This window comes from Eumetopias jubatus, unplaced genomic scaffold (genome assembly GCF_037043125.1).
Source record: "Eumetopias jubatus isolate StellerSeaLion01/CBP00866 unplaced genomic scaffold, mEumJub1_p1.0 scaffold_12, whole genome shotgun sequence".
Taxonomy (NCBI): domain Eukaryota; kingdom Metazoa; phylum Chordata; class Mammalia; order Carnivora; family Otariidae; genus Eumetopias; species Eumetopias jubatus.
In genome coordinates, this window is record NW_028274818.1 from 92,878,289 (window position 1) to 92,901,107 (window position 22,819).

A 22,819-nucleotide genomic window follows, 5' to 3' on the forward strand; every position below is an offset into this window, starting at 1 on the left:
ACAGGTTCAACAAGCATTTATTGTGCCCCTGCTGTGTGCCTGCTGTGTGCCCCCCCCCACCCTGTGGTGCCAACGCCGGGAAGCCCCACCCGCTCCCTGCCTCGTGCAGGGCCCCGCGCCGCCGGACACGCCCTGAACTTCCTGGCCGGCTTTCCGTGGTATCCCAGCTGCACCGGACAGGGTGCTGCATGTGATGGTGGCAAGAGTCAGGGGTTGCTGTCCCAGAGTCGCCATGCGCAGCCCTGTGCACTCCGTCAGGCCACCCCGGCTCCATGTCCAGGGCCCTGAGCCCCAGGAGGCAGTGGGGAGGGCAGGCCTGTGTCTCCCGCGCAGGCTGGCTGAGTTCCCAGCACACAGGCCAGCTTTCCAGGGGCACCAGAGCAGTCTTCTGGCGGGCGGCCTGAGGTCCGGGGGCCGCGCTGGGTCTCAGTCACACCCAGTGCCCCAGCACCCAGCACTGGCGGTTCAGCTCTGGCACCTCCTGTGCGGAGCCCCGGGGCCAGGACTCTCCCATGTGCGGATGGTGTCCTGCCAAAAGACGGGGTGGTCAGTACGCACGGCCGCCCTCCTCCAGCCACGCATCCATCGCCCATCCAACTCTGTTAACCTACATCCAGCTCTCTACCTCCCGCCTCACTCACCAGCTCACCGTCCATGCCCCCATCACCCACCCACCTCGACATACACCCGCCAACACCCACTGCCATCCACCTCCCACTGGCCAAGGTGCCCACCACCCCACTCAGACACGGTCTTCCCACCCACAGTCCCAAACCCACTCATGCACCTCCCACCTGTCAACACACCATCCATCCTCCTCCTGCCCCATTAACACCCCCAGCAGCCCGACTTCCCACAGCCACATCTGCCTGCAGCTGGAAACATCCTCCTAGCCTCCCACTCACCCACCCTCTACCTCACCCGCCCACTTGCCCACTTCCCAACCTGCTGCCACATCCACTAAGTCACCACCGCGCACCCATCCACGACCCTCCAGCCTCCTGCCCCTCTCCCTGCCCACCCATCTCCCGAGCCACCCTGCCCAGCCAGCCCGTAACCGCCACCCACCACCCCACCAGGCTTCCCTGAGCCACACTGCGTCTCCACGTGTTCAAGGAGCTGGGGGAGGGTTAGAGAAGAACAAGCATACACAACTCCGGGCCCCGGTCCCTACGTGACCCCAGGGACTAAGCATGAGTGCACGGGCGGGCCCAAAGTGACTCCGAGCAGCGCGCTGGCAGTGCCCCACTGCTCCCAGAGGCCTGGGCGAGCGGAAGGGAGGGAGCTGGTCCCCATCCAACAAGCTCACTCCTCTCTCCCTGGGTTCTCGGAAGCCCACTCCCTGCCTTCACTCAAATGCCTCAACATCTCTGACATGCGGGAACCATGTCCATCCCCACGCGGCGACCTGCTAACATGTCCTCGTACCTACTGTGAATCACCCTCAAGGCCCAGCTCACGTCTCTCCTCCTACAGGGAGCCCCCCAGGGTCTCTTTGAGGCCGTTGGCTGTTTCCCTCATCTTGGAGCCACCCCTCCCAGTGGCACTCCCTAGCGTGGCCCCCATCAGACCATGAGCCAAGGAGAATGATGGCTGGACCCTCAGCAGATGCTCCGCGATGGCTCATTGGAGGTGGAAGCAGAGAGGAAAACCGAGGGAGAGACTGGCATGGTAGGTGGGCTGGGGGGCCAGAGAGAAAACCAATAGACACTGAGCATTCACGGTCTATAGCCTACTTGATTCTAGCCTCACAAGCCTGGGAGGTAGCTAGCACCCATTTTACAGATGAGGGAATGGACACTCAGCAAAGATAAGCAGCTGGACTGAATTTCCTCATTAAAGACATTCATCGGTTTTTCTACTCTGAGCTCTAATGGAGGCTCAGACATTCTTGTCATCCTTTAGGGTCAGACAGGCTCTTTGTAGCAAGCCCCACTGAGCTGGGAATTCCTGCTGAAGCTAAGCTCTTGCTTGCATACCTCTACAGACAGACAGTTCATTACCCTTCCTCCACCCCCAAAGCAGCTCTGACTGTTGGGACAGTCTCCCTCATGGCAAGGGCTGGAAGGCCACGGGCAAAGGGGAGGACGGTTGTGCCAATTTAGGGGGTGGTTGTGGGGTTTTGTGCTTTGATGTTTTTTCTGGTTTTAATATTCTTTAATGTTAGTGCCGTGCTAATTTTATTGTATTTTTAAGAGGGTGGGAAATATTTGGCAAACATTCTGGAACCATTTGGCCTCAGGAAAAATGTCTGTTTTGGCCTCAGCAACTGAAACTTGCATTCTTTGGAAGTGAATGCTGCCAAGATATAGGTGTTTGGATTTTAAAAAAAAAAATCTAGAAGCAAATATTTGATGTGCAGAAAGGTTTGACTGTTTTTCTAAATGAATATTTAATAGTGATTGTAGCCTGCTCTCACCATTGTCAACAGGCCGAACCCCGGAGAGTCTGCTGGAACAGAAAGGGATCATGCATTTTGATGGAAAAGGAAAGGCCATGATCCCCATCCTTCCTTGAGTTAAAATCAGGCTGCTTGTTCCCTGGATCCAGAAGTGGATTTGTCACTGAGGAACTGGGACCCTCCTTTTGTCTTTGGCCTCCCGGGAGGGGCTTGGGGCCCAGAGCCATTTACAGTGGAGAGTAGGGAGCTCCGCCTGAGGAGTGCCCCCCAGGCCACCACAACCCCCATGCACTTCCCATCTTCCAGTATCTTTACTTTTGGGCTAGTCACTAGCTGGGGGTGGTGGCAGGGGAGGGGGAAGCACCTGATGCTGTAGATTGGAGAATACCACCTCAAAATGTCTACGAGGCCTAACCAAATGACATAAATGGGCAAAGCAGCCATTCTTCAGCTCTGACCAATTGCTGCCATGGAGAACGTGGGCTCAGATCTTCCAAAAAGTTCAGAGAAACTGAAAATCAGAATTTCGAAATAAAATCTCCCAGATTTTCAATACTGACAACTGAGACTTTTAAAACATTTACAGCCATCTGTGAGCCAAGTAGCATCTCTTGGCTGGCCAGTTCTGACCTCTACTTCCCAACCTGCATCCTTGGTCCATAACTCTGTGCCATGGCTTTACACATTCTGGTCCCTCAACCCGATGCCCTTCCTTGCTGTTTCCTGGTTACTGAATCCCCCACTTGTCTTTCAAATGCTCCCCCTCTGGGAAGCATCCCACAACTTCACAGGCACAGGCTTCACTCCCCCCGTGACCCCACGACACGCTGCTGATCTCTCTCTCCCTGGGCTTGTGACTTTGTGTTGGGGACCCAGTGCAGGCAGGGACTGGGTCTACTTTCATCCCGGAGCCTTGGCCCCCCGCACCTGGCCAGGCACACAGCAAGTCCTGAGCTGACCCTTTATAACAATTGAAGAAATCATTCAGAAGGAGGATGGAGTAATTCCTAAGCCTGGAGAATGAGCTTTGCCTGCCCTTCCTATTCTGAGATTCTGTACATTATGAGAGCCTCCTTGGTCAGTCTCTCCTCTTGTGGATATGGGCTTGGGGGAAAACTATAACTGCAGTCTTGCAGTCAGGGGTTCAAATCCAGGCTCCACTGCTTACAAGCTGTGTCTCTTTTTTTAAGCTGTGTGACTGTTGACAAGTACCTTGTCCTCTCTGAACCTGCAATGGATGTGAGTTACAAAGGGTTTGGCAGGCCCAGCAGGCCCCCTGCTAGAAGTCAGTCCTTCGTTATCCGACTTCAGATCGATGTAGAAATAGCAAAATGCCTGTATGGGAGGGGGTTGGATTCAACCACCTCTCTTCACAGATGGGGAGCCACGGCCCAAGGGTGGGAAGAGATCTGTCCAAGTTGCCACTCGGAGGGTTGATAGCAAGTGCTGTGTTTTAAATTCCTTTGTAAGCAACCAGGCTTAGCAGAGTATTTGGCCCAAATGAACATGAACACATTTAATGTCCTCTCTTCCGTCCTCACTTCTCCATAGATCAGTGGGAAATCACTGTCATGAACCCCCCCAGGGCACCAAGGTCCCAGGGGTTCAGCTTGCAGCTCTGCTGAATTGCGTGCAGTCACATCCTCTGTTCCAGAATGGATTCGCTGAGTTGGAAAGGCCCTTGAAAGCCAAGTCTGCCAGTGCCACCGCAAATGTGTCGAAGGGGAAATGGGGGCACTTACAGGGGATGTAACTTGTCCAAGGTGCTCTGAAGCTGGTAAAGGAATTGATGACGGTGGGCAAGTGGCTGGTATTGGTGTTTCTGACCCCACAGCAGCCCAGCCCGGCCTGGCACAGGAGAGACAGATGAACGCCACACCCCCTGCCCCGCCCCGCCCCGCCCCCCCGCATCCGCTGTCCGAGGTGCTGCCGGCCTCTCTTGAGGGCCCGCGGGCCCAGCCAGAGCCTACTGTCTAGCTGCCCCACCTCGAATTCTTTCCTCTAGAAAGAGACGGGATGAGGGGAGTGATGGAGAAATGAATTGAGGCTGGCACTGAGGTGTCTGGCTTTGGAGACCCTTCAGCTAGTGACACCATCGTCCCTTTTCCAGTCCTAAAATGTCGCCACCTTGGCAAGGGCCCTATGGCTGCTTCTCCAAGTCAACCCTGCGCTGTAGATCTGTATCCTGAGGGCACATCAAAGACTCTGGCGTATTTAGTAATAGCCATTTACTCGATTCCTCCTAGTTTCCCCTACTAGGCTGCATGTAACATGGGGACACAGACCAGCCATACTGCTCTTCAGTGCTCTATCCCTAGCACCCCACTCAATTCCACCCACACTGCTGATAATGTAGATCCATTAAATGAATGAACATGCAAAGATTTGGGAAGAAGAGCAGATGTGTGTGAGATCCATGTGGAGGGGAAGTTGGGTTTTGTGGTCTACCTTGGGGGCAGCCTGTCTTAGGAGATCAAATGGGGGCCCCATTCTTGTCCTCTCTGGAGTCCATCTTCTGGGGACCCCATGCTGCTGAGGCATGACATGCTCCTCATCTGTTTTCCACACTTAGGATCAGGTTGAATCCACTTAACCTGCCACCTCTCCCAGGACCACAGATTCCTTCATTCTCTTATGAAACATCTGATGGGCAATCTATTGTGTGTGAGGCTCCACAGAGGGTGCTGGGTCTGCAGACAGGAGTGAGACACCTGCCAGTGCTTGTGAGGGAGACAGACACATACATGCGGAAGTGACGAGAGCACATGCGTCTACAGCTCTTAGCGCGGCAGGAGCCCTTCACTGCGCCTCATGTGCACTTGCCCATTTATTCCTCAGAAATATGAGTGAGGTGCCATTACTATGCCCATTTTACAGATGAGGAAAGCAAGGCTCAGACAAGTTAAGTCATTTGTCCAGAGTCTCACTGCTGGATTTGAACAATAGGCAGCCTCCAAAGGCTGGGCTTGTAACCACCATAAAATCCCACCTTGTAGACATGAGCCCCAGGACAGGACAATGCAGAGATGAACATGACCACCTCTGGTGGGGGGCGTGGGGGGCGGGCTGCCATCCCCCAGACATTGAACTAGACTTGGAAAGTACTGTGAAGCTCACAATTCCACGACTAGGGTTTGTTTCTTGCCCAGCGGAGGAAGGGAGCAGGTCTTTTCAGGCAGAAGGGAACAGAGTGTGAAATAGGTTCTTGGCAGGTAAATGAGGTTTTCAGGAGGTGTGAAAACCCTAGCACCATTGGTGGCCCGGGAAGGGGGGAGCGAGAAGGTCTGTGTAGCTGGAAAGCAGGGCACTGGCGGCTGGCGGGGTGAGGGGTGGGGGACTGTGGTAGCCCAAGATGATGGGCGCCAGCAGGGAAAAGGCCGAGCAGTGCCCTCAGGGGGACGGGGTTCATCCTGCACCTGGGGGCTCCCCCTGAGCAGCAGACTTACCTGATGCAGATCCCTCAGCCCTGCGCCAAACCAAGGTATTGGAATCTCCAGGGAAATCTGTATTTGAACAACTGCCCCCCAAGTGTTTCTGGGCAAAAAAAACAGTCACAGGAAAGAACAAAAGCATGGCAAGTCGCCCAGATTTGTGACCCAGGACAAGTGACCTTCTTTCTCTGACCCCAAGTATTTTTCCCTGTAAAATGGAAATAGTTGTTACAGCAACTACTACAGGAGGACTAAGGGAGCTAAATCATTCGCCGGAAACCTGCTGATGACCGACTGCGGGCTAGGCCCTGGGGCTGTCCCCACGACATCTCTCAGCACAGAGCCTGATACCCGCCAGGGGGGCCACCACAGCAGCTTGGGGAGCTAGGAGGAGGGGCTGGGGGAGACAGCATCAAAACTGTCTTAGGAGGATGGATTGAAGAAGAGTTGGCCCTAGAAGCACCTGTTTCCACGCAGAAGCCACCAAAGGGCCCAAGCAAGGGACAAAATGCAAACTGGCTCCTGGCCGCAGCTTCGGAGGGATAGGTATTGGCTCGGGGCCGAGTCCTGCTCAGAAGCTTGTCCGCAGAGCAGCAGAAATAGTCACGTGGGACCCGTTGGGAATGCAGATCATCAGGCCCCACCCCAGCCCTCTTGAGCCAGGAACTCAGAGGCTCAGAGATGAGGCCTGGCAATCCGCGCTTTAGGGAGACCCTCAGGTGATTCTGATGTGAACGCTGGCCTGGATCTCTCAGCCCCCAAGGCCCCGGGTCTCAGATGTCTCCAAGCCACATACCCGTCTGGGTGCCCGGCAAGTTGGCATCAGTGTTTATTTCAGAAATGTTGTCTGTTTCCATTTTAATAAAGGAAGCAGACTTGAGCAGTATTCTCCTTGGATGTGATTTTGATCTAATAAAAATGCCAAGCTGCTCTGGACCCAAGAAAGTCTTCCTTGAAATTCCCTCTGCTATTTTGAGGGCAGTGGCGGTGGAGACCTATCTAGACAGAGCTCCCAGAAGCCACCTCTGTACCTGGCAAGTGACAGCCTCTTGCCCAGCCCTGCCCGGCCTTACAGACACACGTGGCAAAATCAAAAGCTTGTCTCGGGCATTGAGCTTGACAGCTGCAATCAGCTGCAAGCCCCAGTTGCCCCTAAAAGGAAGATACAGACACCTGGACCAGATGGCAGCATCACCTCCATCAAATGTCACATCTGATGTGCTCCCAAGCTAGCTGGTGGCACTGCAAAGCCCCAAAGGCAAGTTTCTTTTTTTTTTTTTAAGATTTTTTTTATTTGAGAGAGAGAGAATGAGAGATAGAGAGCATGAGAGGGAAGAGGGTCAGAGGCAGAAGCAGACTCCCCGCCGAGCAGGGAGCCCGATGCGGGACTCGATCCCGGGACTCCAGGATCATGACCTGAGCCGAAGGCAGTCGCTTAACCAACTGAGCCACCCAGGCGCAAAGGCAAGTTTCAAAAGCAAACTCTTTTCTCGGGAAAAAGAAATTGTGGCAGAATCCATATCACAGTAGCCCAAGAAAAAAATAGCGACTTCCGGAGCAGTTAAGATAACCAAAAGTTCATGTACTGGTTTGTGGAAAAGTGGCCGCTCTAGTGGGAAATGGTGGGACAAACTTGGAGCAATTGAGCACCTGCTGTGTGCAACACACTATTCTAGGCTCTCAGAACACAGACACGAACAAAAAAGCCAGGGGGCCTGTTCTCCTGGAACCTAGTGGGGAGAGACCACCAAACAAAAGCCAAGTATGTAAATATAAAAAGTAATTTCAGAGAGGGACAGGTGCCGTGAACGAAAGAAAACAAGGTGATAATGAGGACAGCAGGGGAAGCAGATGCAGTCAGGGGAAGCTTCTCCAAGGAAGCAGTCTTCTGGCTGAGACTTCAAGGTGAGACAAAGCCAGCCATGCAAGGATTTAGAGGGAGAGCATTCTGGGCAGAGAGAGTGGCAAGTACAAAGGCCCTGTGAGGGGATGGTTTGCATTTTCTAGAAAGAGAAAGGCCAGGGAACTGGGGCAGGATGAGAAAGGGAGAGGGAGAGGAGGTGAGGGTGGGGGCTTGGGGGCCCAGAACAGGAATGGCCTTGTACCCAGAGGAAGGAAGAAGACAGACAACCGAGCCAGGCTGTATCCCTCAGGGGACCAGAGATCCCAGCAAGTCAGGGTACCTTTCAGCTCCTTACTCTTTCCATCCCCACAGAAGAGTCATCATCCCTCCTTCCCAGGGCTGTGACCGGCTGAGCAGAGACCTGCACACAGTAAGCCTTTAATAATGTGGGCTTGCTGACATCCCTCCTCCCCCGTTCCTCCTGCCCGCAAGTCAGCCCACCACAAAATCCGAGCAGCTGTTCGGTGCAGAAATATTGCAAAACTCGACCAGGCATTTCCAAAATATTTTCTTGGCCAAAACCCCACTAGCAGCTAAGAGGCTGCGTTCTGGAGACGGTGCTGATCAGGCTGCTTTTCTAGCCCACGAGGTCTTTGAGGACCAAATCCACAGGGGGCTGGGCGCCGAGTCCCGGGACCCTGCCCGGTGTCTGGTAGATGGCTGCACCCAGCACGGGGGCCACCCCCTGGCATGCGGCAGCTCACCTGGGGGGCCCAGGGTTCAGGCTCTGGGGCCAGACAGGCTGGGTGCAAATCCCAGCTCTGCCGCGTGTCAGGCCTCACTCTCCCTGCCTGTAAAATGGGACCTGTTTAGGATTAAATAAGTGGATAAATGTAAAGTCCTCAGAACACACAGCAGGATGAGCAGACCTGGTGGGACTGAGTTCTCGTTGGCTATTTTTGTGATCTAGTCCAGGAAGCCGTATCGCTGTAGGATTCTTCCAAGCTGGGTCACCCCTGGCCAAGTATCCCCTCCCTCTCTGGCACCTCGCCCTCACCGCCAGCCAGATGAGGACCCCACCTTAGCTCTGGCCACACAAGACAGCCATGCTCGGGAGCCCCCCAGTCCAGGAGCACACCTTGCTCACCCCCATGTTCCAGAACCCAGCCCGGGTCCAGTCCAGAGAAGTATCTTTCGTAAAGATGTGTTGAATAAATGGCTTTCCCGTGGCCACGAGAGCAGCCACCTTAGGGGTCACTCAAGCAACCGAAGCCAACTCCTCTGACAGCGGTCGGGAGCTTCTCCTTCTGGTGGTAACGGAGTCCCCAGCACCTCCGCGGGCCCTGGGGGAAAGACAGCATCCCCGGCAGCTCGGCTACCTGATAAAAGGCACACCTGGCAGACCGCTGTGGGATCTGAGGCTCCTTTCTTCCTGAGGAGCGGGCATCTGGTAAACTTCTGGGGGCCGCTGCCGGCCCTCCACAGCCCCTTCCCCCCCCACCCTTTCTGCAGCTTCTCTGTGAGCCCCGGGGTGGTGCGTGAGGATTCAGGGGCTTCACCGGCTCTCCCCACCCTAAGCACGCTCCCTGAAGGACCTAGCTTCAGCCCTCTCCCTTCCCTACTCTGCAAGACCGTCCAGCTCCACCCAGACCAAGCAGCATGGCTGCACCAACCTGTCCTCTTCAGACACACTGATGCCCCGGGTGCCCCCTCAGCGAAGCAGGCTGCTGACCTCCACCTGCCCCAGGGCAAGGCAGGCCCCGCGCCCCAGCCCAGGACCCTCAGGGCCCGAGCAGAGCGGCGGTCCTGTCGGGAAGGGTAACTCAGATTCGTGCGCTCTGCACCGGCGGCCCGGGCCCCCCAGCGGGGTTCAAGGCACTCGCCTCCGTACTATGTCCTTTACAGACCCTGCCTTTCCCTGCTCCTACTGTGTCTTCTGGGGCCACCCAAACGGGTGCTGGCTGCTGCTGAGCCCTTATCTCCCGATCTGCCTCTGGGAGAACCCCAATGAAGACATGTGACAATTCTTCCAGCAGAGAGTTCCCGAACCCACCCACTTTCATCTTCCTCGCCAAAGGTGAGGCCACTGTCATCTCTCCTGGGAATGACGACAACAGCATCTAAGCTGCTCGGCTGGCCTCTGCTTTTGCTCCCCTGCGACCCCTTCCCCACAGTGCCGATGGACGGCTATGGCTGGATGGAGAGACACGGATATGGAGACAGACAGATGACATAGGTCTAAGTGTAGATTAGAGGTATAGAGGTATAGATAGATACACAGACACAGATGAACAACCCAGGTAAGGCTCCTCCCTGCTCAAAATGCCCCTGGGCTCCCCACTGCACGGCCAGCACCCCACTTCCCCCACTCCTGTCCCCGCGCCCCTCCAGCCCCATCGCCGGCCTCCCCACTGCTGTCCCTGTTCCAGCCACACTGGCCTCCTGTCCGGGCGGCCCCTGCTTCGGGGACTTAGCGCTTGCAAGCCTCCGCCTGGCTGGCTCTTTCTCATTCTTCAGGCTCCAGTCAGAGAGGCGGCTCTAGAGGAGCCTGCCCCATTCCCCTACCTTCACCCGCACCCTCCGAGCCCCTGTCTGTTCTGAGATTGTCTTGTTTATTTCTGAGTCACTTCTTGCTTTCTCCCCCTGCCCCCAGATTGTGAGCCCCACAAGGCGGAGGCCACTGTCTGCTCTGGCTTGTTCACAGCTGTGTCTTGGAGGGAACGAAAGATGGATTTTCTGCAGGCTGTTGACCTGCGCGTGAGTGCACGTGATGTTCCTTTTATGAGGGAATGCTGCTTGGCAGATGAAGTGGGTGCCGGGGCAGGGGTGAGGGCCATGGGAGGCGGGCTGGGGGTGGAGGCCTTCTGCAGTTCCCCTGACCCTGGGTATCCTCATTAATCCCAGTGCGTGCTCTTAGAGCCAAACGGGGTCCCTTCAACTCTATCTTCATCCTTGGGCTTCGGGGATTGGGCTTCCCTGCCCCAGACAAGCCCCATGGCCTCTTTCCACCCAAGGTTGCCTGCCCATTCTGCAGGGAGTGTGGGGATGCTTGGGCCCAAGCATGGGCCAGTGGCGCCTGAACAGCGTCCTCAGCCTTCATCCTTACTATGTGCCTCCCGAGCCCCTCGGAGGGATTTCTGCTCCCCGGCCCTCTCCTTCTGTGAGTGTAGGTGGGAGAAGCCCCCAGGCACGGAGATGCAGATACTGGCCCCTGGAAGGCACTGGAGCTTGCTAAAAGGTCTGAGAGACAGAAGCAGGGCGCAGACGGGGTCTGCTGGAACAGCTCTGCCACGAGAGGCCGAGCTGTGCAACCTCGGGCAAGCTACTCCACCTCTCTGAGTCTGAACTTCCTCATCTGCACAACGTGGCTCGTAATCCAGGCTGTTGGGGCTGGGGGCCAGCAAGCACAGGAGATCAGGCATGAACATCCCTTGGGAGGGGGTGTGGTGGGCGGGGAGCCTGTGGTGGGCCTTCCGCAGGCTGAGCTGAGCTGAGATTCTGCCATTTTAACTTTAATCTCCCGTCGGCTCCTTCTGTTTCTGGCTGGAGCAAGGCCCTTTCTCTGCTTTCACCCCCTTTGCTTTCTGGTCCCCCACAGTGAGGCATATGAAGTCAATGCACTCCGAGCTGCCGGGAGCCTCTGCGGCCCAAACAAATCTCATCCACTGTCACTTCCCTGACTTGGCTAGTCGGACCCCGGAGCCGTTCCCCCTTCTGGCCAACAGCCAGCCCAGCCTGGACTCCAGCTGTGGCTCGCCTGCCTGCCCCGAAGCACCCAAGGTCCCTCTCGCTTTCTTAGCATCCCATCTCCATCATGAGAGGGCCATGGCCGCTATGTGCAGGGGACGGGCTACGCCAAGACGCCAGCCTCAGTTTCCCCCTCTGCAGTGTGTGTCTGTGGAAGCAAGCAGGGGTGCAGGGGGAGGCTGGCCTGGCTCATCTCCAGGGTCCCCTCTCCTCGGACGGCGCAGGCTGCTGCAGACGAGACCACTTACGGGCAGCGTATCTCTCGTGGCGACAATCTAAGCGCAGGTCCTCCTCCTCATGCCCATCCCCCTTCTCGATCCTGGAAAGAAAAGGACCCAAAAGCCTGTGTGAGAAAGAGCAAGCGGAGCTGGCAGAGACCCAGGACCTGAAAAAAAGTACAGTCTTTTCCCTTTGGGAACACTGTGCAAAGCAACCCGGGCCACGGCTGCCACATGGAGCCTTACCACAACCCTGTTAGATGGGCGCCGTGACCTCCATTTTGTCGATGGAGAAACTGAGGCACCGAAAGCTAATGTGACCCATCGAGTGTCACGCAGCTAAGAAGTTAGAGGCAGAACAGGGACACAAACCCGTGTGTCCTCAGAAAAAGATGTTCAATCATGTGCAAATGCTAAATTACAAAAGACTACGCACGGTTTGATTTAACAATTAAATGCAGATGTGCATAAAAGATTATTTGTGCCAAGGCCAGTGGGAACTAACCCCAGATAATGAGGATATAGGGATTCAATCTGGAATCTTTTTGCTTACCTCTATTCTCTGACTTGGGGGCAACAGACTCCTATTAGCTGTGTCACTTTTCTTCACTAAATGAAAACACTTCCTCAGGGCATTTATCTACAAAGACACAAAGCCCCGGTCTCCTGACTTCTGGCACAGAAGGTTGGAAGGGGGCTCCTTCCCACCGACACGTGTGGCTTCCTTCTCTGGCGTCTCAAGATCACTGCGATTCCAGACAGGGCTAGAACTGGTGTGGCAGGGGATGCCAGGCTGACAAGGGTCTGAGTGGAGGCAGCTGCAGACCTAAACCCTCGCCCTCATCCCACCACTGACCGGGCCCAGGGAATGGGTAGGGCCATGTTCCCACACTGTGCTCTCCCCTTTGTAACCCGAAAACACCACAGAGCTCCACGCGGTCCAGTCCTGGTGTGCATCACCTTCAGAGGAACACAATCTGGTCCCCAGAAGTAGAAACAATGCCAATCATGATCGTATCTGCTAAAGAACACTGGAAGCATCCCCAGTTCCGTATCTGTGGCTGCACACGTTCTTAGATCTTTCCTCCACTCCTCTTTGCCTTTTACTTGCTTTGTGCTCCTCCACCCACCTCTTCTTTGCAGGGGTATCCTCTGTTCTCTCATGCAGGGAAGTCTCAATCCTCGCCCAAGCAAATGCCCCACCCCTGCTCTCTGGTTCTTCCCACCACGTCTTATTTCTAGTTGCCTGGCAGTGTCCAGAGTGTGGGGCTGGAGAAGGAGACACGGGGAAGGTGACGGATGACAAGCAAGCAATTCCAGATGCCTAGTAGAAGGGAGAGAAATACTCAGGCACTGATCCTTCTGGGCCCCTAAGACTGCTCCTTCACTCATTCACCAGGAATGTCCAGGGGACCTGCTCTGGGCAGTTTACTCCAGTTGCTGTGTGCACCACAGAAACGCCTACCTCTTAGTCTCTGCCCTCAGAGGCTCCAGTCTAGTAGGAAGACACACGAGGCAGACAGTGACAAGCGTTGTATAACACCACCCAAGAGTGCCCACGCTGTCTGTACCCAGGGGCTAGGCCTGCGCTTCCCAGGGAGCAAACCCTAACACGGTTGGGTTTTTTTAACAAGTACTTTCTATGGCCTGGGTGGACCCAGATGGCAGAACAAAGCCCTAAGGGCTGAAGCTATATGGAAGGCAGGTATATGTTGTAGATAAGTGATGCTATGGGAAGGTTCCATACGAGGAAAGATGTCCTTTTTCTTTTCTTTTTGCATCTTTTAGTAGAAATATCTCTGTTATTTTCCTGATAGCACTGGCTTATTTAAAAAAAAAAAAAAACACCTCCCACTCATACAGCAGAAGTCCCCTTAAATGACACCTCCCTGTGGTGGCATCACCACTGCTAGGAGCTTGGTGTTTATCGTTTCAGAATTAAAACTTTTTTAACATATACAGCCTCAAATTAAACATGCTTTTGTAATCTGTTTTTTTTTTCTTACCCACAAATTTCCAACATCTTTCCCTGTCAGTACACATAAATCTCACTTGCCTTTTCCCTCGTATTGTATGTGAAAGAAGAGTTAATATTCAATCCCCTACTGACAGACACTTAGGGGTCGTCCAGTTTGGCATTCTTCCAAGTAGTCCTGCATGTATATCTGGCAAGGTACTGAGCTCCCCATCCCCAGAGGTAATCAAGACTAGAGTATCACCAATCGTGACACTGCAAACACTGGATGGAGGCCGGACCAGGTAACTGAACCCATCCGCATCCCAGAGTGCCATCTGCCTCACCATGTCCTGTGCCTCTGGGTCAACAGAAGCCTGCCCTGCCACGTATGGGCCTCTCACACCCTCCTGTGTCTCCCAGCCTTAACCTTGAGCCAATTACTCCAGATTACTCCATCGACCCCAGGCTCCCCGTTCTCAGGGCTTCTTATCTTCCGAGATCATCCCCTCCAGGCCTCATGCTGGGCACGTCCCTGGGGTTCTGCAGGGAGCCTCGGCCCTGGGGAGAGGGGCCTGTGAGCAAAGGAGCTGGTGTTTAAGGAGAGAAGCAGCCCCAGCTGGTCTGGTCCCTCCCTGTCCTGATCACCCAAACCTGTTGGCCAAGAAGACAGAAGTTCAATAGTTAACATATCAAAGAACACCTGCCAGTTAGCAAACAATGCTGGCCGGGTGCTGGGCTTGGGGGCCACAGGTAGGACTCAGAGAGGCCTCTGCATCCAGAAGCTCATGCCTGTTGCACACACAAATAATCACAACTTAATGTGTGAAGTTTTAGGCCAGAGAATGTTTAATTTTAAGAGGGTTGGCAGGGTGGACCACTGCGTAGTCCAGGCGTTGGCAAACTTGTCCCATGAAGGTCTGGATAGTAAAGATGTGAGGCCTCTCTGTCACAACTATTTGACTGCCATTGTGGTCCGTAAGCACTGCAGACACTGCGCAGACCAACAGGCGTGTTGTTCAGGAGATGTTTCTTTGCAGCAGGTGGAGGACCAGATTTGGTTTTCGGGAGACCGCATGTTAACCCCTGGTCTTAACAGTGCTTCTCAGCTTGGAGGCCCATTGAAGTGACCTGGGCAGTTTTCATTTACCCGGGGCTGTAACGTGCGGCCAGGGCTGAGAACCACCTGTCAAGGGGAAGCAGAGGCTGTGTGGAGGAAGCCCGCATCTGACACGGAATCAGCATGCTGGAGGCCACGTGACCTGCTCCCTTCTCAGAGACCAAGCTGGACCCACACCCATCTGCCCGTCCTTCGGCTGTGCCGTGTGGCCATTCTGGAAAGAGTTGGTTTCCCTGCTCGAACGTAGCTCTCTCTACCAGAGTCGTCAATGAAAGGAACAGATCTGCAGGCTCTCGGGGTCCGACTGGTGAGGGGTAAGGCATGGCCGTGGTTATGGCAAGAGCTGAGGACCCTCCCGTAGCCCCCCAGCACTCCCTGGCAGGAAACCACGTCAGGACATGGGGATGCTTTGGACAAGACCAAGCCCTTGGGCCCTGCAGGGAGGAGGGATCATGGCCGACCGGCAGCTCTGCTCTTCGCAGGCAGGATGGCCTTGTGCAACTCACCTGACTGTCCTCCGTGAACCCTATGATCTAGAAGTTTCTACGTTGCAATGGGTACACGGTGGTAAGCACGACAAAAAGGACAAGTACCACCACCCCCCTGGTGGTTGTGAACCCTGGAGCCCAGTACCTGGTACAGAGCCAGGGCTCCGAACAGGTTAACCACCACTATTTCTAAACTCGCTTAATTGGCGGGCTTCCCCGTACATTTTTAAAGTCCGAGAGACGAGGGTGGAGTTTATCCCATTCTCCACTTGGAGGCCTCAGGCTCTAGCCCAGTGCTTGGCACCGGGCGTCCCCAGGAATGTTAGCAGGGAAGGAGCATAGGCAGCCCGAGGCTAGGAGCAGCCCACGTGGGGAGCATCTGGGGTGCTGAGCTCTGTGTAGAAAGAAAAGGAACAATGGCAAATGGCACCAGGTGACAATTATATTTAATTTGGAACTGTGATTTCCTGCAGAAAATATGTGCTTTCTGAAGATAGTTGCTTTTAATGGTGGTGCGAGAAATTACCCACAAATCTAAGTAAGTGCCTTGAAGAGTAAATAGTGGGGGAGGGGGTGCTGGGACTGAAACAGTGCTCAGGAGGGGCACCAGGTGGGCAACAAGCACCTCTGTCCTCCGTGAACCTGCTGTGTGCTTCCCTCTGCGGGCGTCAGGCATCACCTCTGTGAAAGCTACTTGAGTCTGGACATGTCCTGATCACCTGCCAGTCTGACTTCCTCCTCTGATCAATGGGCATAATGACGCACCTGCCTCTTGGGTGGCTGTAGGAGTAAATGAATGAGTCCATGGAAAGCTCTGTCTGCCTGGAGTTCTCATCACGTCATTATCACATGGTCGTCAACAACCTCATCTCTGGGGGTCCGTCTGTGACTCCACCGCATGGTTCCGGGTGTGGAAGGACAGTATTTTAACATGTTCACCAATCCCCACCCCTGAAGCCCCCCCAAAAAACCACACCCCCTTTCCTTCCACTCCATCGGTTAGACCTGAGCCACGTGCTGCCTCAGGAAAGGGGTGTTCTGGAAGAAGCAGAGAAAGGGCTTCAAGGCATCGAACACCTCTGGATTCAGGGCAGAGGGCACCCACAGGGGGTCCCATGCAGCCTTCCATCCCAGAACAGAGTCTTCCCAAACTGGGGACAAGGAGAGTCAGAGCAGAAGCTAGGCTGGTGCCTAGCAAGGAGGATGAGCCATGGCTGAGCGTGACAGAAACCGCAGTACCTGCTCAGACTCTCAAGTGAGAGCGAAATACACTTGTAAATTGTCTAAACCCTCATTATTTGGGGTCTGTTTGCACCCGTTCAGACCTGTGTCCCGACCAAAGTCACAGCCACCGCCACCATTACTGTCAGCCCCATTTTACAGACGGGAAAACTGAAGCCAAGGTAGCCCTGGGACCTGCCCCAAGTTCAGTGGTGTGCTGGTAAAGGTTAACGGCCGGCTCTCCGACAGAAGGCAAGGGCCCAGCTTCGCAGCATCTGTGCACGCCCCCAGCGTGGCCAGTGTTGACATCACTGCCCGTGGAGCCGAGGGGTTGAGTGCACACGGCCTGGCTGCGCTGAGGTCTGAACTCAGACTGACCAGTCCCCGTATCTCCGGTGTGTCTCCACTGTGCCCTGCAGATCCCCTGCCTGGCAGGGGACTCTCAACCACCCCCGCCCGGGGTCCCCCTGCCTGCGTCGCGAGGTCCTAGAGGGAAGCGGGGACCATCCAACTCTGGCTCTGAGAACTGCGGGCAGATGCCCAAACAGCTGTGTGGGGTGTGACTGCACGGTCACACAGCCACCGCCCCAGTGACCCACGACTTCCAGAATCGGGCTGTGGCTGGGTCCTGGCTCTCTTTTGAGAGAAGAGATGGACGCCGGGAAGTGACGGATGCGGAGAGGCCCTGAGGGTTTGCGGGTGGACCAGAACTGCCACCCGGTCTCCTCAGGAGGACCCCCCAGTACCTGCCCACCTAATTCCTGGGCCAAAAGTGGCCACAGCAGGTCAGGTGACCACAGCCAGGGGTTCTGCCGGGTCTTCAGCCCCAGGGCCTCCCCAGCACAGCCCTTCCAGAACGTTCTCCATCCCCTGGGGTCTTGTCAGTACCCAAAGCCAGCCCCCCTCTCTCACTGGCCCCAGGCTGGCTTGTTTCCCAAACCTCCAGCTACTTCCCGGTCCGAACTGGCAGTCCACAGCCCGTGCACTTCTCCACCTGTCTGACAAACGACTAGGTTGTCCCCTTAATTTCCAATCTACCTTGGACCAATTTTTTTTTAAATACAATAAAAATGAGTTACTAGAAAATGAAATGGGGAAAAACCACATACGAAAGCAAGCTTGATGTCCCAGCCATTTCAGCTTGCTGTGAAAGCTTCCAAACTCCCACCTCAACTCCTGTCCTCACGTCACTGTGGATGTTTGCAGGTGGGTGCTGGTTGGGGGGGCCACGCTGGGAGCGGTGCTGGCTAGCAGGCAGGGGTTCTTCCTTTATCCGCTGGTCATGCCCACCTCCTGAGCCCCTGCTCTGTCCTCCAGCCTGACGTTTCCTGAGCTTGACACTGCCCACCAATCACGGAGCGGCTGGTCCGGTTGAGCAGGTCTGGGGCTGGGCCTGAGAGTCTGCATTCTCACACGTTCCCCGGGCGGTTGGCCGGGGATCACAGAGGAGCCAGGCGCTGGACCCTCAGCTTCAGGCGCATGTGGGGCTCCGCTAAGCTTCGGCCCCATCGCCCTGGGCGTCCTAGGTTGTGGCCCAGAGGATCCAGGCCTCCAGTGCCCTCCCCTAGGTCCCAGCTACACACGGGCAACATCAAAGAGCTGGCCACAGTGACAGTGGGGCTGGAGGGCACTCGGAGGCCCCCCTCGCCAACTCCCCGCCGCTTCTCTGTCCCCTCCAGCTGGCTGGTGTTTAGGAGAAAACGTGGGAGTTCAGAGAGCGGCCATCCCTTCCAGATGTTCTCCCACTTCCCTCTGAGGGTTCTCCACGCAAGGGCCCATCTGCGCTTTTGGCTTTCCCCTCCCGCCGCGTTGGCCGGCCGAGGGTCCCACAGTCTCCACGGGGCCACCTCTCGTTTCTGGGTGCCGCTGCACTCCTCTCCAGAATACACGGCAATTTTCAAAGGACCCACCACAAAGAGCGAGAGAGGGCACAGCACCGCTGAGAGGTAATAATCAGGCCGTGAAAGCAGAAACAGGCGGACGAGAGGGTGCTGTGACCGAACAACGTCTCAGAGGCTATATATCTAGGGGACGGACACAAAGCACACAGTGATTTTGAAATGATCCATTTGCAATGGGATACAGGCTGGAATTAAAAGAAATGCTGGCAAATCAATGACTATAAGTAGGAAATTAAGATTCCACAGCATCGTATCAAAAGTGCTGTTCCAAGACAGGAGGAGATAAACGGGTTTTTTTAAAAAGATGCTTTTGTTGTTGTTGCTCTTCCCATCTTATGAGTAATATCATCATGATACGAAACATGTGGGGAAAATAACAGAGAAGATAAATAAATAAGATAAATGCTGTCAATGCCCTCCCTGATTGCTCTGTGCAGTTGAGTTTTCTCTCCCATTTCTCCAATACTGGGTTTTTAACTGAGACCTCTAGATATGAGCACCTTGAGATTATTTTCAGAACTACATGGGTGGGGAAATTGCGACTTAGAAAAACAAATAATCATGAGCACATGTGGGATCCCCACCCCACCTTCCACAGCCTCTCGGGGGCTCCTACGATGCGTGAAAGCCTCAAGACTCGGTTTATCTCCAAAGCTCCTTCCTCGGCCCACAAGGAGGTGGGCACACCTGAGGCATGGTGCTGTTGAGCTTGGCTTGGGAAGGTGGTCGCACAAGCAAGACCGCTGGCAGCTCCCAGAGAGCAAAGGTCACTTGGCCTAACCAACTGGCCAGTGACCTGCCTAAGAGGCTCCTTCCAAGACGCTTTCCTGTCTGCTTTTCATCACTGTCTCCATCCATCACCCTGGTGGGGAATGAAATAGGGGAGTGGACATGGGTCCCTGTCCCATGGACCTTGCCAAGGAACTGCAGGGTTAGAGCTGAGGGTGGTGGGTGGGGGACGGTTCACGGGGCTGTTACAGGATAAGAGGGGGGTTTGTCCAGCTCAGGGTCGATGCTGGAGGCACCAGCTGAAGGCTGAACATCAACAAGGCAGAGTGGGGGGCACTCCACGCAGAAAGGACAGTGGTCTAGCGGCTACTCGCAGACGGAACCACCCACCAGGGGACTGCAAGGGTCCAGGAGGTGCTGTGCCCAGGAAGGGGACCAGGGTCCTCAGTGAGGCTAGGCGGTGGCTGGGCCACATCTGTGATGGTGAGAAGCTGTCCCAGAGTCATGGGAAATCGCTGCAGTGTTTTAGGCAGAAAGCTGGGGGCAGAGAGGCCCTGAGCCTAGTAGCACAGTGAAGGGGCATCCTGCTGGGGAGGGGGCACAGCTGGGAGGGGTGAGGCCAGATGCGGGAAGACCATGTAGGGCTCGCAGGGGTCCAGCTCACATGCACAGGACCACAGAGGGGCAGAGAGACGTGGCAATAGGCCTGGGTTTGGAGGAGACCATCGTGAGTCGTCCTGGCCATGCTGGGTTTTGATGCTTTTGAGAATCCAAAGTAGAAGCAACAAAGAGGCAGATGGATGTGGAGTCAGATGGTCTGGGGTGGACTAAGAATGTGGGAACCCTGGCACACGTGTGGCCACTGAAGCTCGTGTCAAATGAGGACAGAGGAGGGCCCAGAAAGGGCCCTGGGAGCATCGCCATTTAACAGAAGAAGGGGAGGGGAGGAGTGGCCGGGGGGCTGAGGGAGGAGGGTGTGTGCAGGGGGTCAGGGCCCCTGGGAGCTGTTTGGGGCAGTGGGTTGTGTGGTGAGAGAGAGGGGACAAAGTGGAGACAGGCCCTTCCAAGAGTCTCCCTACAACAGACAGGAGAGCAAACAGCAGAGAGCCCCCCTCTGCACAAGGCAGGGAGATGGGCAAAGGGGGCTCAAGCCCTCGAGGGTGTAGGAATCATTTAAGTCTGTGCCCATCTCCCCTGGCTCGGGGTCTTGCTCCTCCACGTCCACCTCAAGGCCCAGCGAGGGCTGCGTGCGACCCAAGAAGGAGGCCTGGGGAGGGTTCCTACTCCACCAGTCTCAAGCCGGTAATATTCAATTCTCTGGGGCCGCCAGCCCCCACCCCAATACTGTGGGAGGATGAGAGAGATCAGAGACTCAGGTCAACTCCCACTCATAAATCAACCAAATTGCTCAGATTTTCCTAAATCCACTTGTGTGCTCCCCACTCCGGGCCTTCGCCCATGTTGCTGCTTGGGCCTGAAAACACCTTCTCTCACCCGCTGCCCATTTGGCTGGCAAGTGCTGCACGTGTCTCTAAAAACTTGGCTCAAGGGTCTTATCTCTGAAAGCTCTTTTATCCTCCAGCTGCCCTGGGGTGGGCCTGGGCCCTCGGCCTGCCGTCACCTCCACGAGACCCCACAGTGGTACCTTGCTGCGCTCACTAGAGCCCAAGCCAGGGGCAGGGTGGGTGATGCGCGAGCCTGGGGGACCCCCAGAGCAGATGCGCCTCACTCCAGCCCACCAACACCATGTGAGAGCGGGGGCCCAAGGCAGCCAGACCCTCAGCTTTCTCATGAGAAGCAAAATCCTTGACGTTTTAACACGAAAGCTCCTGATTCTTAAAGCTCAGCCAAAATTTAAACATTTTTAAACCACTACAGGGGCCGAACAAAGCACATCTTTCGGCAGGATTCTCCAAGGGCTGCCAGCTTGCAGTGTGTGCTTTGTCCCTTTCTCGGGCAGGGAGTGTGTCTTCCTTGCCCCGTACAGAGGGAAGTTACTGGCAGGGGTGTGGGTAGGGAAAGGGGGACCCCCAGTTTATAACCAAAACTTCATTGCATCATCTCATGTAATCCTCAAAACAAAACTGCGAGGAAGGATGCCAGCCCATTTTCCAGGCAGGAAAACAGAGGCTCCAAGAGGGGAAGTGACCCACCTGGGGACCCACAGCTAGTAAACTGCGGAGTTAATTTCAACCCCAGTCCATTTCTTAACGAGTGCATCCAGGGTTAAATGAGGACGCAGGCCAGGCCCAGGAACAGCACCTGCACCATAGGAAGCTCAGTCCAGCTCTGCATCGTGGGTAACATGTAATTATTATGGAGAGTTAGTAACATAACTTATTGAGCCCCTGAGGTGCTAGGTGCCAGGACTGAGTGGAAATCTGAAAGACTGTTCCCCACTTTCTCTGGTGGTGTGCACACGGAAAGGAGGCAGGCACAAACAAGATGGTAAATGGATTAACAAGTTCAGAGAGTGGGACGTGCCACAGAGCAAGGTGAAGGCCGGCGATCTGATCCCCCAGGGAGGAGACTACCAGAAGAGCACGAGTATCCCCCGGGAAGCTCCCAGACTTTGGCTCTCCCACCCCGCGGCTTCCCCCAGGGAAGTGGATGTGCCGCTGAAATCCTGCTGGAGTCCAGTCCCACAGGTCTGGCTTTCCTCCACAAGTTGTTAAAGCACATCCGAACATTAAGCATTCAAGAAAGCCGGGTCTGCAAATGTTTACCTTTCCTTCAGCAGCTTCCGACCCTCCCCTCAGGAGGCCCCATTAAGACACCCTCCTTGGGGATCGCAGGCAGGGTGACTGGGGAGCGCTCAATTCCAGACATTTCTCTGAGCCGGCAAGGCTGCTCAGAGTCAGGGGGTAGTATCCCCACCCCTGCTCCACATGCATGTACACTGGCCCCTCCCCGTGCACACATGCGTGCGCACACATACACGCCTGCATTTCAAAACCCCTGAAAACTGTTCAGAATCTGCCCACCTAGTCCTGAGACCTGCAACAGGCTCCCCAAGAGAAAACTCCAATAGGAGTGGGGTGCTGTATGGTGGCAGACCAGGCCCTCCCACCTCCAACAGCCCCCACAGGGAGGCATCCTGTCCTCAGTCAGGAGCACAGAGGGAGGCCTGGATGAAGTGGGATCCATAAATCTGCAGACAGGAATGGTGGGCACAGCTGGGAGACCCTGCACCCTCTCCCAGGGCCCCACACCCACCCTCACACTGTGACCTTCAGCAGGCTCCCCTCATTCACCCCTGCAAGCCCAGCTACCCCCTCAGCGCCAGGCAGAGACTGCCAACCAGTCCTGAGAGGCCATGCATCACGAAAATGACTGTGGCCGGCTTCAAATCCCAACTCTGGCACTTACCAGCTGTGTGACCTTAGACAAGTCACTTTACCTCTCTGTGCCTTAATTTCGCATCTATAAAACGGAGACACAGTAGTACCTACTACCTCGCAGAGGTGTGGTGGAATTCACTGAGTCACATCTGGAGCAGACAGAAGAGTGCTTGGCATGCAGCAGGCCCCGTATGTCTGCTGTGGTTGTTAATATCGATATTGGATTCTTAACGCCTAAAAAGCCGTCTCCTGAGCTAATCGTCCTTATCATTACCAAGCCTTATATTTCACATCAGTGGCAGAAGAAACAGACTCATAGACACAAAATGCAATACTGTGCCGAGCACGTTACCTGGGTTATCAAAGTGTTATTTCCCAGGATGCGGACGGCTCCGGGCTCTCCCGCTGGGGGTCAGAGGACACTG

The 22,819-nt window shown here is 55.2% G+C and overlaps 1 protein-coding gene across 4 annotated transcripts in view; it reads right to left on the minus strand.

The window, feature by feature from the left end:
* GSG1L (GSG1 like) overlaps window positions 1–22,819 on the minus strand; it is a 202,600-nt gene continuing 179,781 nt past the window's right edge. For 2 of the 4 annotated variants that reach the window (XM_028110129.2, XM_028110127.2), the window contains 2 exons: window positions 11,671–11,741; window positions 339–528 (listed from right to left, as the gene is read on the minus strand). In XM_028110129.2, coding sequence (XP_027965930.2) covers window positions 431–528; window positions 11,671–11,741 — 169 coding nt within the window. In that variant the 3' untranslated portion in view covers window positions 339–430. Of the gene's footprint in view, window positions 529–11,670; window positions 11,742–22,819 lie in introns of all 4 variants that reach the window. The other 2 variants (XM_028110126.2, XM_028110130.2) reach the window with 1 other exon arrangement.